The following is a 14,167-nucleotide window of genomic DNA, read 5'->3' as shown; positions in this document are numbered from 1 at the left end:
TGGTATCTCGAAGTATATTATATCTTCCTATGCCTTTCTTTTTATTTAACCTTTTAAACGATGACCTGGTGCTTAGCAGGCTTCTCAGCCTCATCACCGAAGATGTTGACGTTCCATCGAGGCTTGTTAGCGACGAGGGGAACGTTGTAGCGGCGCTGCTGCTTGCCGACCTGCTCAACCTCCTTGATGTCTTGCTCAGAGAGATCAATCTCCTGGAAGTTGGCGGCGATACGCTTGGGGGTGACGGACTTGGGGATGACACTGTGGCCACCGACCTGAGCCCAGGCGAGGCTGGAGGAGTGAATGTCAGTATAAGGTTCAGTGTGGTGAGTTTGGTTTGACTTACAGGACCTGTGTGGGGGTGACCTCGCTGCCCTTCTCCTTGGTGAGGCGCTCAGCGACGGCCTTGACCTCGGGGTAGGTGAACAGGAGGGGAGCATCAACCATGTTGTTACCGAAAGCGGAGTAGGCGGTGACGTGAATGTTCTTCTCCTTGCAGTAAGCAATGAGCTCAGGCTGGATGAGGAGAGGGTGGCGCTCGATCTGGTTGGCAGCGGGGGTGACACCAGTGCCCTTGATGATAGCCTCGAGGTGCTCCTTGGTGTGGTTAGAAACACCAACAGCGCGAGCCTTGGACTTGGGAAGCTCAGTCATAGCCTTCCATGTGTCGACGATAGAGATGCTGTCGTCAATCTCAACATCGCCATCAGGCTGGTTCTCGCCGGTCAGAGGGAAAAGGTCCTGGCCGACGTGCTTGGAGCTTCCCTTGAAAGAGACGGGGAAGTGAACGAGGTAGAGCTATGAATGTCAGTGGTGTTGCATTTTGTGAATCGATGACGAGTGCTTACGTCAAGGTACTCGAGACCGAGCTCCTGGAGGCAGTCGTCGAGAGCGGCCTCAACAACCTTGGGGTCGTGCTGGCTGTGAATTGTAAGATTATTGTCATTATCACATATTTGAGGCACTTACGAGTTCCAGAGCTTGGAGGTCTGTGCTTTTGTTAGCGTTCTGCTGCGTGAGTTGCTAGAGGGGTTGGAGACTCACGATGAAGACATCCTCACGCTTCAGACCCTCGATCTCGGCGAAGGACTTCTTAAGAGCCTCACCAATCTCGGGCTGGTTTCCGTAGCTGAGATACTTAGCAATTGGACTGTTGGGGTGGAGTAGCAAGTACCTACACCTTGGCGAGATCCTAGACATTGTGTTAGCGACGAATATGAGCGTATGAGAAGAAGGGAGAACTCACCAGGTGGCGGTAGCCAACCTTGAGGGCCTCGTAGACACCCTGGCCGACCTCACCGGGAGAAGCCTGCCATGTACCGTAACCCAGAAGACTTGCAACAGTTAGCCCTCATCCTGACCTCTTGTCGTGGTGATGGTGTAGAGGTAGATACATACGGGATCTTGGCACCGGTGTTAAGAGTAAAGGTCTTTCCTTGAGACATTGTGACTGTAATTCTGCTCTGAAATAAAGAAGAAGATGAAGAGAAAAGATGAGACTCTCAAGCTGTTTGAAGAGACATTTATAGGCCCCTCCAACAATACCCCACTAGACAAATCTCCCAGCCAAGAGTGGCGCTAAACACAAGCTACCAAGCTAATAGAGGGGAAGAGGGTCCTCTTTACCCCAAGCGCTCCAATTGATCTGGTTGAACAGCTGGGGAATCAATGACGTTGCGACGATGAGATTGGCGCGCAAGATCTGGAGGGTTTTTCACGTGTGTTGGGAACGCGGTCTGCTGACATGAATGCGCGGCTTTTGGAGATTAGCGACGTGCAGGATCTTGAGTAACGACAGATAGTTACTCTACCCTGTCAATTAGTGATCTTGCACTAAATTGGGTCTCTTATACCTCTTGGCGACAGGCAATTCTAGGCTGCAGGAGCTAATTGTGATGGCGTCACAATACTTCTCACTAAAATGGCAAAGGAAAAGACCGTGAATTTTCCTCTTCAACAAAACTTCTCAGCCCGACCAGGATGTCCGAACTGCAGAATCTACCACCTGAAGTCTTGTTATCCGTTGTAAAATTTCTTAATCATGATGATCGCAAGAGCCTCAGCGCTGTAAACGCCAACTTCCACAGCACAATTGCACCAAGCCTTTTCAAAGGACTCAAAGTCGACTGTCCGCTCGCAAAAAGCCGGGGGAGCTCTCTGAAAGATACCCTGAGCAAATATGGCGCCCATGTTGTCGAATTGACATTCAACGTCACTTTCTATCCGCGACAGAAAGATGCAGAGAATAACGATGAGGACACGCCTTGGTTCTGGACCGATCCTGCTGCGTCAGTCTGGGCTCGCGACATAGCCGACGTCCACCTCATCCATTCTTTGCTTCAATTCAATGGCCTACCACAATGCAAAACCCTTGCAGTATATACAAACGGTCATGACAATTTCAGCGACAACGATATGGGCGGTGAGGAAGCAGAATGGGATGATAACGATATGGAGGGCACGGGGATCTACTTCTGCAGTGATCCCGAGGAGTGGGAGGACGTGCTTTCAATGGAGCAGGAGTATTCATGGCGTGGGGCTTTGCGGGATATGTATCGCGACATCGCGACACTCTCACCAACTCAAGATCTCAAGTTTTTGAACTTCCTCCCCAGAAAGGTATCTTTCTGGCAGGAACAAGAATGGAGTGTATTCTTGGCTCGTTTGAAGAAGTTGACGCTCCATACCTACGGTGGCGAGAGCGGCGCTGGCGCAGACGTTACTACACTAGAGGGCTTCGAAGCCTTCTTCAATGAGTTATCGAATGTCTTATTCACTCACGCGAAAGAGCTGGAATGCCTCAAGATTTCAGCTCTTGAAAGTGGTTTCCTTGGTGTTGATTCACTATCTCTTGACCCTCTCACGATGCCAAAGCTACAGGAACTTCATCTTGGAAACATGGCCGTCAACGCCATCCTCATTCCTTTCCTCAGAGGTCGGAAATTGAAAAAGCTTGTCATCGACGACTGTACAGCACAGACAGCCGATAAGTACTTTAACCCACAGCCAACGTGGCAAGATCTCTTTGCACGTATTCGACAGTCTATTACAAGCCCTGCTGAGATCCAGATCATAGTCTCAAAGACGGCACCTCTCACGAGAGATGAAGCTTATAGGGGTCATGAGGAAGGGTATGTACATTCAGAAACTGAAGACGATCATATTAAGAGACTGCGGGGGATAACGCACACCGGGAAGGTGTTTATCTGGCCATATGTGGATCTTGATACCAAGTATGGCTTTACATTTCCTGATTCGGACATGAACGCGAAACGACTTGGTGAGGGACATGATATTCTGGAATTTTCTATACTGGCTGAGGAAATCTATGAAGGGGGCGGGTCAATTTCCGTGGAATTATGCCCATAGATTCGACTATAGTCGACTGTAAAAAATAATCAAGGTTGTTTTTCTGTTCCGGTTTGATCTTGAACATAATTGCCTAGTCTTCAAGGAATGGAATTGTTCTCGTCGTTATCCTGGGTATCGTAATCTGTGATTTTCTTGCCGATATCCACAAGCTCATTCCATTCCTCAGGGTTTAATATCACGCCGAGAATATCATCGACTTGTTGCTTCTTATCCACGTCCTCTAAATCGTCCTCCTTCAAATGCTCCAAGACAGCATCAGCCGCACTGCACACAACCTCGTGTGGTACATCGCCAAGGTTATTGGCTACTATGGTGATGATTGAGTCGAAAGTCGCCCGTGTCGCAGCCGTTTGTGGTCGGTATGTGATGTCTTCCATATTGTGTTATCGGGCCGAGAGATATCGTCGTTGCGGAGGATACGGCGGGTTATCTGGCGTATATAAGCTCTGATATTGTTGTTAGAGTTAGTTGGAGAGATAGCAATCCCTTTAAAAGAGACAACTACAGCTAATGTATAAGGTAGGCTCTTAAAGAAGAAGATTGTAGTTGAAATGTGGTTATTGTAGGTGGTTGCGGTGTAGTTGATGTTGGTGGAAGGAAGAAAAAAGAAAAGTCGGATGGAAGCAAGGAAGGCATTTTATAGCCTGCCTCAACCTTATGTGACGGCAAGGCAAAAAAAGAAAGGAAAAGGCCATGTGTGGGCAAAGGAGTCATAATGCCCTGGAGAAAGTGTAAATATCTTCACAAACCTTATCTGATCGAATTGCGCTTTATCAAACTAATCGAGCCACCTCGCGCCATCACGCTATATCAGCTTCTATATTAATATAGCCTCAGTTCTAGATTTCAGCATAAAGGTAGACTCAGATCTTGATCTCACATGCAGAAATAATGTCCATGAGCGCAAAAGAAGTTAGACTATACGTATCTAGTCTCCGCTGGATCGGTTTGCCTCTTGAAATTATGCATGTCTACCGTGGCCTCAAAAGCATTTGTAAATTCTTCGATACGGTGAATTGCAGCGGCTTTGACAATCAACAAACAGATTCGAGGCCTCCACGCCAGGTAAGCACGCCGCGAGTTATTCGTCAACCCAAACACCTCAGAATAACGTGTGGCAAGGTTAGTGGTTGAAGTCTTACCCTGCAGATGGCGAATAGTGCCAGTTGTCCAAGCAGGACCAGCTGTAATGCGACTTGTCTCGCTGACTGCACATGCCATTTCTATAGGTTGAGTTCCTGCCTATCAATTCATACTTAAGGCTCTCTTGGAAGCTTCTTTCGCATGTTGTCTAGCTCCTCCACTACAGTCCTTGCACATGCCCTGCCATTCTTTGTACCATCTTCCTTCAGTGACTCAACGATCAACATCCTTTCCTTGATCAAAGACAGGAAATCTTGGACAAACTCGTTGGAGTTATTAAGAGAGATAAGTTGTTCCATGAACTGAGTGTAGTTAGCTTATCGGCAAGTTGATGGACAATATCTCGAAATGTACTGACATCCTTTACAACTTTCTTAACTTCAGCGGTGTTGTTTCCCTTCTCATCTTTGATGATCCTGAAGAATGAGTCGGTTCTGAAAGACTCATTCGATCTTCCGTACCAGTAAGGATCCAATTCCTTGCGTTGGTCCGCGAATTCCTCGACAAACGTCCAACCGCCAAACCACCAGGTGAGAAATTCAAGATAGACGCAGCCGAGTGTCCACATATCATACGATGATGTTATTGCGTCTGGAGATAGATGGATCTCGGGCGCCCGGTACGTAGCCGAGATGGGGACAGACTTTCGCTTTTTACGATTGATCTCCTCTTTTGTACTGAACTCAGTACACCCGAAGTCGGCAATCACAAGTCTGCCTCTCAAGCCTTCATTATTTCCTGGGTAATAGAGTATGTTCTCAGGTTTGATGTCGCCATGCCGGCCAAAAAAGCGAAGCTTCTGCTCGCTATTCCCCTCGACATTAGAACGGCTTTGATTCGCAATTTTAAACGAGTCTGGATTGAGTAGACACTCAAAGGAAGCGGTTTCGTAACGGTGGATACAAGATAGACCTTCGACAAGACCCTGACATTGTGCTGCCAGCCAGGCAAGGGTTCCGTCTGCTTCGGCCTCCAAGGGACTTGGATTGACCTCCTTCCAATAATCATGTAAGTCAGCTAGTGCGCGTGGCAAGATAAGGTGATAAATCCCATTATGTATGTATGCCGTAAGAATGGAAATCATGTGTTCGTGCCTGTTGTTCTTGAATTTCTTGAGAATCGCGTGTTCTCGTGCTGGATCGATAGAATGCCGAGATTTCAGAACTTTGACAGCAAACACTCCCTCATCCTGTAATCAAGGGAATTAGACTGTGGGTCATAGAGACAACAGACTAGAAGAACGGAATCAACCTACTGAAACATGACTGAACTTGTGCTGGCCAGGATGAATTCCAATCTCGTATACCGTGCCAAATCCACCTTCACCAATCAGACTCCAGGAAATGAAGGGTGGAATATGCTTCTCCGTCAACCTTTGGGGGTTGTCTTTCGCGTCGTCGGAAGACGGTCTGAAGCACGGTGCAAGGACTAACCACTGCTTCTCTATGAATTTCTCAAAGAAGCTTTTCCTTAGGACTTTCTTTGGCAATGGTACACCGCTACTCCGCACGGGCTGCCACTTTATGCCTGTCTCGGGTTGGCGACGCAAAGGAAGGTCATCGTCGCATATTCCTTCGTCAATGAACCACGTAACGACTGAGGCCTTTTTAAGTAAAGCAAGGATAATAAAGATCTTACGAAACGATTTGCCTTTCAAAGGCTGGCCCTGGTGTGTGGTTTGTGGGCTGCATATGCTTGCCACATCGCCTTGGATATCGGACGTAGAGTCCCGGAAGCGCCGAACCTCAGAGTACTTTTGGTATTTTGCACACTTGGCTATTGCTTTTCTCACTGTCTCTGGTGAAAGAAGTTCGTCAATCGCGTTAGTGGGTAGGAACTTGTCTTTTTGGTAGTCAGGGTGACTACTAGAGACTGATGCTTTGCGAATGCGGGTTGGTAGGCCTATATCTCTGCCCAAAGCATCATTGATAGGCTGTATGACTTTGTCACCAAGTTCCTTGACTTTTGTCTATTGATAGGTTAGTACTGCCCCTGCTACAAGATTAGCCAGCAAACTTGCGTCGAGTTGTACCCGTGTTTTGGGCAAGTTTTGTAGCCCCTTCTTGATTGCCACTAAAGGGGGTGTGTAACGTGTTTTGCCGCGCTTTGGCTCCGTCCTGTTTTCGTCGGTATGGGCACCAGTAAAGGTGCCAGAATCTGGACTGGGCTTTGAGGTCCCCGGGTGTGTCTTATGTAACGTTTGAGCCCCATTTTGACTCATGGATGGACCTGGTTCACTTCGAGATGTCATTGTGTCCCAGGCTATTGTGCAAGACGTGGAGAAATAAGTACCACAAACGAAAAGTGAGTATCGGGTATTGGCATGAGGTATGGGCTCCTGATCCTGTTTTTACAATTACAAAAACTGGTGAAAACTGCCTTTGTAGTACTACCTTAAATCAGGCTGTGTCTTGCTTGGCTACCCCCAAGCGCCATGGCTGTTTGTCCTGCCGCCACCTTTCCTGGGCTGTCATCAGGAGCGCCCTCTGTTTCTTATTGGTGCACTTATGACACCACTTGGAGCCCGTTTTAGAATGTCAGATGCACTTTCGTTTGCCTTTCTTACCGTGGCCCAACTGCATTGTCAGGGTTTCCGACCGCCCAATTTCTACAAATTCTGCCACTTTCCCAGAATGTTCGCCCTTCCCCAGACAATTTTCTTATTGACAAGATTTCGCTTTCTCCAAGACATTTCCCGACATGAATCCCTCTAGATTCTCGAATCAGCTTTTAAGGATTGCCACCAGACTCTTTCCCTCTTCTCGCAGGAGCCGCAGAGACTCACTTTCTTCTCAAAGCTCCACGGACTCACAGACATCGCAACAAATTTCAGCGTGGGATATCGACCCAAAGAAGCTGGCAGATCACTTGACCTCAGCATTCGAGCCGAACTCGTTTCAAATTGATGTAAGTATAACAATAGCGTCAAATATTTACAAGGATCCCGGTACTAACTTGGTGATGTTCAGCTGGTCCACAACAACTACATCATCCGTGCACCACGAACTCTTTCCAAAGTAAGCAAGCAGGAGGCTAATATGATATGACACATGTTGCTTACATCTTGGCAGCGGGAACTTCAAAGATGCCGCTGATGCATAAGGCCGAATCTCGAACAGGAGGGCAGACTCGCGGAGTTTAGCCACAAGAGGGTGTCCTGCAATCATATCATGGGAACGGAGGTGCGGATCATTCTTTTTTATCTGGTTATCTTTATTAGCGTTGGTTGTTCTACGCGCCGCCAAGGAACGGACCATTTCCGAGACTGCATTTTCGTATATGGAGGGGACGAGTCGCATTGAAATATTGATTCATTTATTGACCTTAAATTGAGGCCGGCGCAATCGCAGAATGTGAATGGGTGGTGTACTGCGGTTCAACCATCTGACTGTTGACCGGTCAGCGGCACGGTACCAATATGATGTGACTTAAGTGCAGCTGAGTCCAGCCTACATTCAAGGTTGTCCAATCAAGATATCCAAACCACCCGTCGAGATGCAAGTAATCAATTTACGGCCATATCAAGAAATCAGGCTCTAGCCTACTTCCAATTCTACACGAGACGAACTTGCAGACCAATTGTAGGGCTGTAGCCGAGAGGAGATGGCATGGATGAGGCACATATTGAAATCAGGCTCCGAGCCTTTGGTAAGTGGTAGAGCTTATCAGTCCCAGACCGATCTCAAAGGGACATTGGAACGCAATCATAAATAGATGGAATTGCCACTTGCTCCTATGGGTCAACGAACCCTTTGACTCTACTGACAAGCAACACGAACTTCGTCTCTTCCTGTCCATTCAGTCAAGATGTCAGCCACCAGGTCTACCAAGCCACCCCCCACTCTCGGAAGCCGTATACGCAAAACTATGGTCCTTGGCGTGTTCAACAACCGGCGACATCAATTCTTACCCGAAGGGGAGATTGATGGTATAGTTACAAGAGACTTCATCATATGGGCTTTTTACAAGTCTCAGTACCATCCGACCTTGACCCCCTCAGTGCAGAAAGTAATAAACTGTATTCTGACCAAGAAGATCAAGAAGATTTTCTCTATCTTCGTTCTGATCGGACTCAAAGGCGCAGCCCTGTATGGACTTATGGTGTTTCTTCTGGAGCGCGGTATCAACGATGACTGTCTTCCATTTAAAGAGTCAAAGCTTGAAGAGTTCTATCCTATCCTTGAGCATGAAGAGGATACCAAAGGCATGCGTGGGGACCAAGACGATTCAGAGGATGCAACGTGGACTGATGACCACGTTAGTGAATTTCTTGACAAGCAGTGGAGGTTTTGTTCTCCAACCTTCTCCACTCGCAAGGATAACCACGATTTCGACACGCAGGCTATTCTTCCTTTTACCGAAAAGCACCCCGGTTCAGCTGCTGCGGGAGCCTTTGGGGAGGTTATGAAGTACAAGATTTACCAATCCCATCTCGACACCTGCGACTTAGTAAGTAGCTCTGTATCGGCACACGACTTATGGCAATGTTGACTGAGAAAGCAGAAGATTCCCTGCACTGAGTTTGTCGCAGTCAAGAAGATCAAGCTGGAGGGCAATCAAGACCGGCAAATTAAAATCACTGGTTGGGAGAAAGAAGTAAGAGCATTGTGGAAAATGAGAGCTCTTCGTGAAGAGCACATCGTCAATTTCATCACAGCCTTCCGTTTCGGTCAAGATGAACACTACCTTATTCTGGAGTGGGCGGATGGTGGAAACTTGAGAACCCTTTGGGAGTCTTTCACTCAACCTTTGACAGCAGAGCTGGTCAGAGATGCCTTCGATCAACTGCTTGGCCTGTCCCGAGCCCTGTTCAGGGTCCATAACCCGATGGATGAGAACAAACTGTATCAACATTTTCGACATGGAGACTTGAAGCCAGAAAACATCCTCTGGTTCAAAGACAGCAGTGACAGTACAAGAATAGGCACACTGAAGATCGGCGATTGGGGTCTCGCGAAACAGCACAGTGATGTCACGCAACTTCGGACCATCCAAACATCAACCGGTTTCGGAACACGGCGATATGAGCCCCCTGAAGAAAGGACCGTACATGGCAATAGCCTTATCGTACCAACCAAAACAGGAAATATCGCCAGAAGGAGATCTAGGCTCTACGACCTGTGGGCTATGGGATGCATCTGGCTGGAGTTTCTAATCTGGCTGATGTACGGTTCTGAGGGACTCGATGCTTTCAACCGGAGCTTCAATCGAGGGCAGGCTGAGAATCCTTCATATTATGAGATCGACATGAACGGCATGGCCAAGGTTCACCACGTGGCCCTGCGATGGTTGGAGCATATGGCTCGAGATCCAGTCTGCCAAGTCGGACAAACTGCTTTGGGTAACTTACTTGAGATTATTAGGGATCGATTGCTGGTTGTGAAGCTGCCTCAGAACTTTGGATCGACTAGGGACATGTCGAAGATACCTCAAGGGCGCCCTCGAAGCTCTCCTAGCAGTAATACTAGCACCGGTATCGCACCACCAAGAGGTCTAGCTCCCGGGCCAAACATTCCGATGATCGCCGTCAATGAGCCAAGCCAAACACCAGACTCAACAGAGCAGAACCAAGCTATCTCTGTCACTGTTTCGCCTCCTTCACCACCTTTCAAAGGGCCAAAGTACTCGGACAGGGACTGCCGCGCACGAGCTGAGGACCTCTACAACAGAATGATAGAAATAACGACGGATGAAGACGCTGCTAATTACTGGCTTTCAGGTAGACCTCTTCCCTCACCAGGCAGTACTGTCCAGAGTCCACAAGGTCAGCCTTCAGGTGGTTCGCAAACAGGGTTATCAGTATCCCAGGGCCTTAGTCTGGCTCTAACAGAAAGAGTCAGTCTTGGTCCTCTCCGTTCTTAGCATGAGCTGACCTTTGGTTTCGAAATAGACGGTGAGCGCTTAATCACTAGGTAGCTATCGCTGGTCACTAAGTCTTCGGGCTACAGGATGTGAGCCTTTTCGTGTAGTCTTTGTCTTTTGAGTCGCACTAACCGAGCTTCAGTATGTACGTTGAGTGTACTTTCAGCTCTTCGCTTGAATCATGCTGACGACGTATCCTCCTTTACGGGCGTACAGGGTGTGAGTAAAAGAATGTTTTATGCTTTGCTTCGGAAATCATTAACTGGCTATTTAGAAAGTAAGACTCTAGAGTTCAGCAACGACTGCTGGGAGGAAAGTTCTAACTTGTATATTGCAGACAGTGAGTCACCAAAAACATTCAAGTTCGCAAGGATACTGGCTAATTACAGTGACAAAATAGAACGTCAGTTGGTCAAGAGCTTCACGAACTGAACGTATCACTCATGATTTGACAGCTAGAGGACGATTGGAAAATAGTCATCGACAATGAATTCGCCGATCGCGTTATGTCCTCTATCAAGGCCAACAACTTTAACATATCTGCTCTCTCTGAGTCCACACAGCTTTGTGGCCAATGCCTGGCATTCCGTGACGGTCTCCTGAGCCCAGGCTTCAGCATCTCCTACGACTTAAAACTCCTCGAAGCCAACTCCAGTGCCGATCTCTGTGATCTCTGTTCCCTGTTGTGGGCACTGTGCCAGAAGGCGGGTAACGCATCAACCGCTCGTGTCAGCTTCCAGAGGAATGGAACAACTCTTCTTCTCAACAGTTACACGCCGGTTGCTTCAATCTTCCGAAAGGCTGGTAAGTGCTCGGGTCAGGTTGCAGGTCACGTTTACTTACGAACGATTGTAGGTCTCAGTATGGGTATGGACACTCAGATACAACTCAGCCCTTCAGCTCTTCCTTGTGCTGGAAGTGCGGCACATCTCGAGATAGTTCGGCAATGGTTACAGCAGTGTGATCGATACCATCAAGGCTGCAAGCGTACCCAGACCTGGAGTAGCTCAAACAGTTTGGGGGCAAACAAGACGTTACCCACTCGAGTCATTGCCGTAAACGGCATCAATGATGAAAGGGTTCATCTTCTTGAAACCAACTCAAGTCCCAAAGGTAGCTGGGTGGCTCTGTCCCATCAATGGGGATCGGGCCAACAGTTTCGGACTCTCAGAACCAACATAAAAGAGCATATCACCGGTATAAGATTGACGGACCTTCCACGCACTTTCAGAGATGCCGTCAAGGTGACTCGAGCTATCGGGTGCCCTTTCCTTTGGATTGATTCAATTTGCATCATTCAAGGACCCGATGGCGATTTCCAGCAGGAAGCCAAGCAAATGGAACAGGTTTATAGCGGCGCATACTGTGTGCTCGCAGCAAGCCGGTGTCCAGGTCATGATGCTGGCTTCCTTGGGCCCAGAAAGGAGAGTCAATGCATCAGTCTCCGAACTGACAGGAATGCTCAGCCATTCTTCCTTCGCGAGACTATTGATGACTTCCAAAACCATGTTCTAGACGGGCCATTGGGCGGCAGGGGTTGGGTGTTACAGGAACACGCCCTTGCTCGTCGAACAGTATATTACACAGACTACCAGTGTTACTTTGAGTGCGGCGATGGGGTACGCTGTGAGACCCTGACGAAGATGACCAAGTAAGCCACTTTCATATTATGCAGAAAATACCTGTTCTCTAATTTGTTCTAGTCAGCGTGCAACCTTCTTGGCCGACCCAAACTTCCCTCGTCTAATGATGAAGGCCGACAAGGGGGCCAAGATTCTTGGCTATCAAGACCTGTACAAGATGTACTCCGGACTAGGCCTTACACTCGCTACAGACAGGCCTTGGGCTATCAATGGGTTGCAAGAGCGAATAATCGCTGCTCTCGGAGTTCAAGGTGGCTTCGGTGTCTTTTTTGAGGATAACAAGGAAGGCCGTCGTCGTGGTCTACTTCGCCGAAGCCTACTTTGGCGTCGTGCTGATAAAGAAGGCACCCTTACTCCAATCAAATTCTGTCCGAGTCCTAGCGGCACCAAGGTTCCATCTTGGTCATGGATGGCGTACACCGGCAGTATCGAGTATATCCCCGCCGATTTTGGTGGAACTGAATGGGAATTTGTGCAGACGCAGTGGGACTCTAATCCGAACAAGGCCAATGATGGTGCATTGGTTGCTGGGGCTAGGGATTACACCGATGGCGGTCAGCATTCCATGCTCGTATTTGACTCATCGTCGGGCTCTAAACAAAGCGTCACTAAATGTGTGGTTCTTGGAAAGCAGAAGGGAAGTCAGTCTGATGCAGAGAAGATTCATTATGTCCTGTTGGTTGAACCTGATGCATCCTCGGGCCAAGGACAGCATCACAAACGGGTGGGCGCTGGGACGTTGCTGGGGAAATTCTTATGTGAGAACAAGGAGAGGATTCAGATCGTGTAGTTGCACTTTTACAAGAACAAATTTTTGCCGTCGTATTTGAGACCTGGATAAAAACGAGAAGTCATCCGAACATACTGTTCAGATCTCACATGCTGTTCTCAAGTCCTCCACGAACGATATTGATATGGAAAGTAGTATGAACGACTCTTGTTGATGCATCGATAACAGCTGCAACACCATAGTAAATACCAAATCTCCACCAGAGCGTAAAAGGTATCGTTTTCAAACAGCTCATCATATCTGCCCAGAACTCCTGCGTCCTACGATCAGATCCTCCAGCGTCAAATTTTGGAACAGCTTGTACAGCCGCAACGGCAGCCGGAACCCAAAGAAATAGCTTCACGGCTTTCGACAAGAAATAAAAGCCCGCCAAAACAGTACTCACATATCGAGCTTGAGCCGTGTCAAGCTCTGCCATGAAATCCTTGTAACCTATAAACATGTGGAAGCCTTGCTCAAGGATGGATTCTATGCTCTCCTCGACGACAATGAATGTTAGAATGGTAGCTGTAAATCTCAGCCACTGCATCGCTGTGATTGAACGGAGATATCTCGTTGATGTTTTCATGGAGGTGGGAATATCTGAGAGGGCTGATTGGAGCCATAAAACATGAAGAGGTGCAAAAGTTATTGCTGTGATACATTTCGTGATATGCATAGGGAGTGATTTCGCAAGATAGCGTTGAGCTAAGGTCTGGGAGAAGGACCAAACCAGCCATGAGAGAATTCCCTTCGTTGGATATATCACTGATAGGAGCGATGTGCTGGCGCTTTCAGACATGATGCCTCTGGTCTCACCACTTGGAGATGCCGATGTTTCGAAGGATTGTACATGACGGGCGGCTGTGAGAACTGGATAGAGTGCAATGTATGGGTAAGGAGCCTAGATATGTCAGTTAGCTGGGCCGGATTATTCGCAAAAATGAAGATGACGTACGGTGTGAAGAAGAGGCTCTAAGACGTAGCCGGTCAATTGGGATAAGGTACCCATTCCTTCAGAATCTTTAGATGGCTGTGAAATTGTGGATGCATTCATTCTACCCGAGGAGCAACCGAAGAGTAATGATGAAAAATGTCTTAACAATGTCGCCGTGAGTCACCCCGAAACTAAGAATGAACAAGCATTTTATACGAAAACATCAAATTGCAACAGACAAGAAGATCAGCTCAGCCTCATGCCGGCCCGATAGAAATAAGCACCAATGCAAGTCGGAAGGATTCCCAAACTTTAAGGCTGAAACTCTGCATCGCTATTGGTCAATCTATACGCGATGCACGGAACTTTCAGAGCGGAACTAACAGCGGAATGTCTGGAATGCTGATGCCTGGGGTCATGTCAAGCTTCTTAACTCGGCAT

At 47.9% G+C, this 14,167-nt stretch overlaps 7 protein-coding genes across 7 annotated transcripts; 3 read left to right on the top strand and 4 right to left on the bottom strand.

Moving 5' to 3' along the window:
- Position 1: 1 nt before the first annotated feature.
- Positions 2–1,462, bottom strand: B0J16DRAFT_292018 (NADP-dependent oxidoreductase domain-containing protein). The gene is made up of 8 exons (XM_046124307.1): positions 1,399–1,462; positions 1,247–1,334; positions 1,179–1,192; positions 1,045–1,129; positions 970–989; positions 849–921; positions 347–798; positions 2–291 (listed from the first exon to the last, which is right to left on the bottom strand). The coding sequence occupies exons 1-8, from the start codon at positions 1,443–1,445 to the stop codon at positions 54–56; spliced, it is 1,017 nt and encodes a 338-aa protein (XP_045978638.1). The 5' UTR covers positions 1,446–1,462; the 3' UTR covers positions 2–53.
- Positions 1,463–1,980: 518 nt separating this feature from the next.
- Positions 1,981–3,403, top strand: B0J16DRAFT_375176 (uncharacterized protein; the record flags this gene model as incomplete). Its single annotated transcript, XM_046130673.1, has 1 exon — positions 1,981–3,403. One exon carries the CDS (start codon positions 1,981–1,983, stop codon positions 3,367–3,369), a length of 1,389 nt encoding a protein of 462 aa, XP_045978637.1. The 3' UTR covers positions 3,370–3,403.
- Positions 3,404–3,427: 24 nt separating this feature from the next.
- Positions 3,428–3,948, bottom strand: B0J16DRAFT_348395 (uncharacterized protein). Its single transcript, XM_046128734.1, has one exon. The coding sequence runs from the start codon at positions 3,747–3,749 to the stop codon at positions 3,450–3,452; it is 300 nt and encodes a 99-aa protein (XP_045978636.1). The 5' UTR covers positions 3,750–3,948; the 3' UTR covers positions 3,428–3,449.
- Positions 3,949–4,628: 680 nt separating this feature from the next.
- Positions 4,629–6,766, bottom strand: B0J16DRAFT_403923 (kinase-like domain-containing protein; the record flags this gene model as incomplete). The annotated part of the gene is made up of 4 exons (XM_046132754.1): positions 4,629–4,817; positions 4,874–5,704; positions 5,771–6,484; positions 6,548–6,766. 4 exons carry the CDS (start codon positions 6,764–6,766, stop codon positions 4,629–4,631), a joined length of 1,953 nt encoding a protein of 650 aa, XP_045978635.1.
- A 413-nt stretch (positions 6,767–7,179) lies between these two features.
- B0J16DRAFT_348394 (uncharacterized protein) lies at positions 7,180–7,689 on the top strand. The gene is made up of 3 exons (XM_046128733.1): positions 7,180–7,422; positions 7,485–7,532; positions 7,587–7,689. The coding sequence occupies exons 1-3, from the start codon at positions 7,216–7,218 to the stop codon at positions 7,608–7,610; spliced, it is 279 nt and encodes a 92-aa protein (XP_045978634.1). The 5' UTR covers positions 7,180–7,215; the 3' UTR covers positions 7,611–7,689.
- Positions 7,690–8,322: 633 nt separating this feature from the next.
- On the top strand, positions 8,323–12,810 carry B0J16DRAFT_274713 (uncharacterized protein; the record flags this gene model as incomplete). Its single annotated transcript, XM_046123679.1, has 6 exons — positions 8,323–8,964; positions 9,019–10,360; positions 10,719–10,765; positions 10,833–11,181; positions 11,233–12,028; positions 12,081–12,810. The coding sequence occupies 6 exons, from the start codon at positions 8,323–8,325 to the stop codon at positions 12,808–12,810; spliced, it is 3,906 nt and encodes a 1,301-aa protein (XP_045978633.1).
- Positions 12,677–13,936, bottom strand: B0J16DRAFT_417822 (uncharacterized protein). The gene is made up of 2 exons (XM_046133710.1): positions 13,748–13,936; positions 12,677–13,693 (listed from the first exon to the last, which is right to left on the bottom strand). The coding sequence occupies exons 1-2, from the start codon at positions 13,844–13,846 to the stop codon at positions 12,896–12,898; spliced, it is 897 nt and encodes a 298-aa protein (XP_045978632.1). The 5' UTR covers positions 13,847–13,936; the 3' UTR covers positions 12,677–12,895.
- Positions 13,937–14,167: the final 231 nt, after the last annotated feature.

This window comes from Fusarium flagelliforme, assembly GCF_020744385.1.
Source record: "Fusarium flagelliforme strain FIESC 12 MPI-CAGE-AA-0113 chromosome Unknown B0J16scaffold_7, whole genome shotgun sequence".
In the NCBI taxonomy this organism is placed as follows: Eukaryota; Fungi; Ascomycota; class Sordariomycetes; order Hypocreales; family Nectriaceae; genus Fusarium; species Fusarium flagelliforme.
This window is presented reverse-complemented; position numbering and strand designations above follow the sequence as displayed.

Bases quoted from the DNA above. Each gene is read 5' to 3' on its own strand.
- B0J16DRAFT_417822 (XM_046133710.1), bottom strand. From the start codon at position 13,846: ATGAATGCATCCACAATTTCACAGCCATCTAAAGATTCTGAAGGAATG. The intron at 13,694-13,747 runs GTACGTCATCTT...TGACATATCTAG, and splicing joins TAGAGCCTCTTCTTCACACC to GCTCCTTACCCATACATTGC.
- B0J16DRAFT_348394 (XM_046128733.1), top strand. From the start codon at position 7,216: ATGAATCCCTCTAGATTCTCGAATCAGCTTTTAAGGATTGCCACCAGA. The intron at 7,423-7,484 runs GTAAGTATAACA...GGTGATGTTCAG, and splicing joins CGAACTCGTTTCAAATTGAT to CTGGTCCACAACAACTACAT. The intron at 7,533-7,586 runs GTAAGCAAGCAG...ACATCTTGGCAG, and splicing joins CACCACGAACTCTTTCCAAA to CGGGAACTTCAAAGATGCCG.
- B0J16DRAFT_292018 (XM_046124307.1), bottom strand. From the start codon at position 1,445: ATGTCTCAAGGAAAGACCTTTACTCTTAACACCGGTGCCAAGATCCC. The intron at 990-1,044 runs GTGAGTCTCCAA...ACAAAAGCACAG, and splicing joins AGCGTGAGGATGTCTTCATC to ACCTCCAAGCTCTGGAACTC. The intron at 922-969 runs GTAAGTGCCTCA...TACAATTCACAG, and splicing joins ACCTCCAAGCTCTGGAACTC to CCAGCACGACCCCAAGGTTG.
- B0J16DRAFT_348395 (XM_046128734.1), bottom strand. From the start codon at position 3,749: ATGGAAGACATCACATACCGACCACAAACGGCTGCGACACGGGCGACT.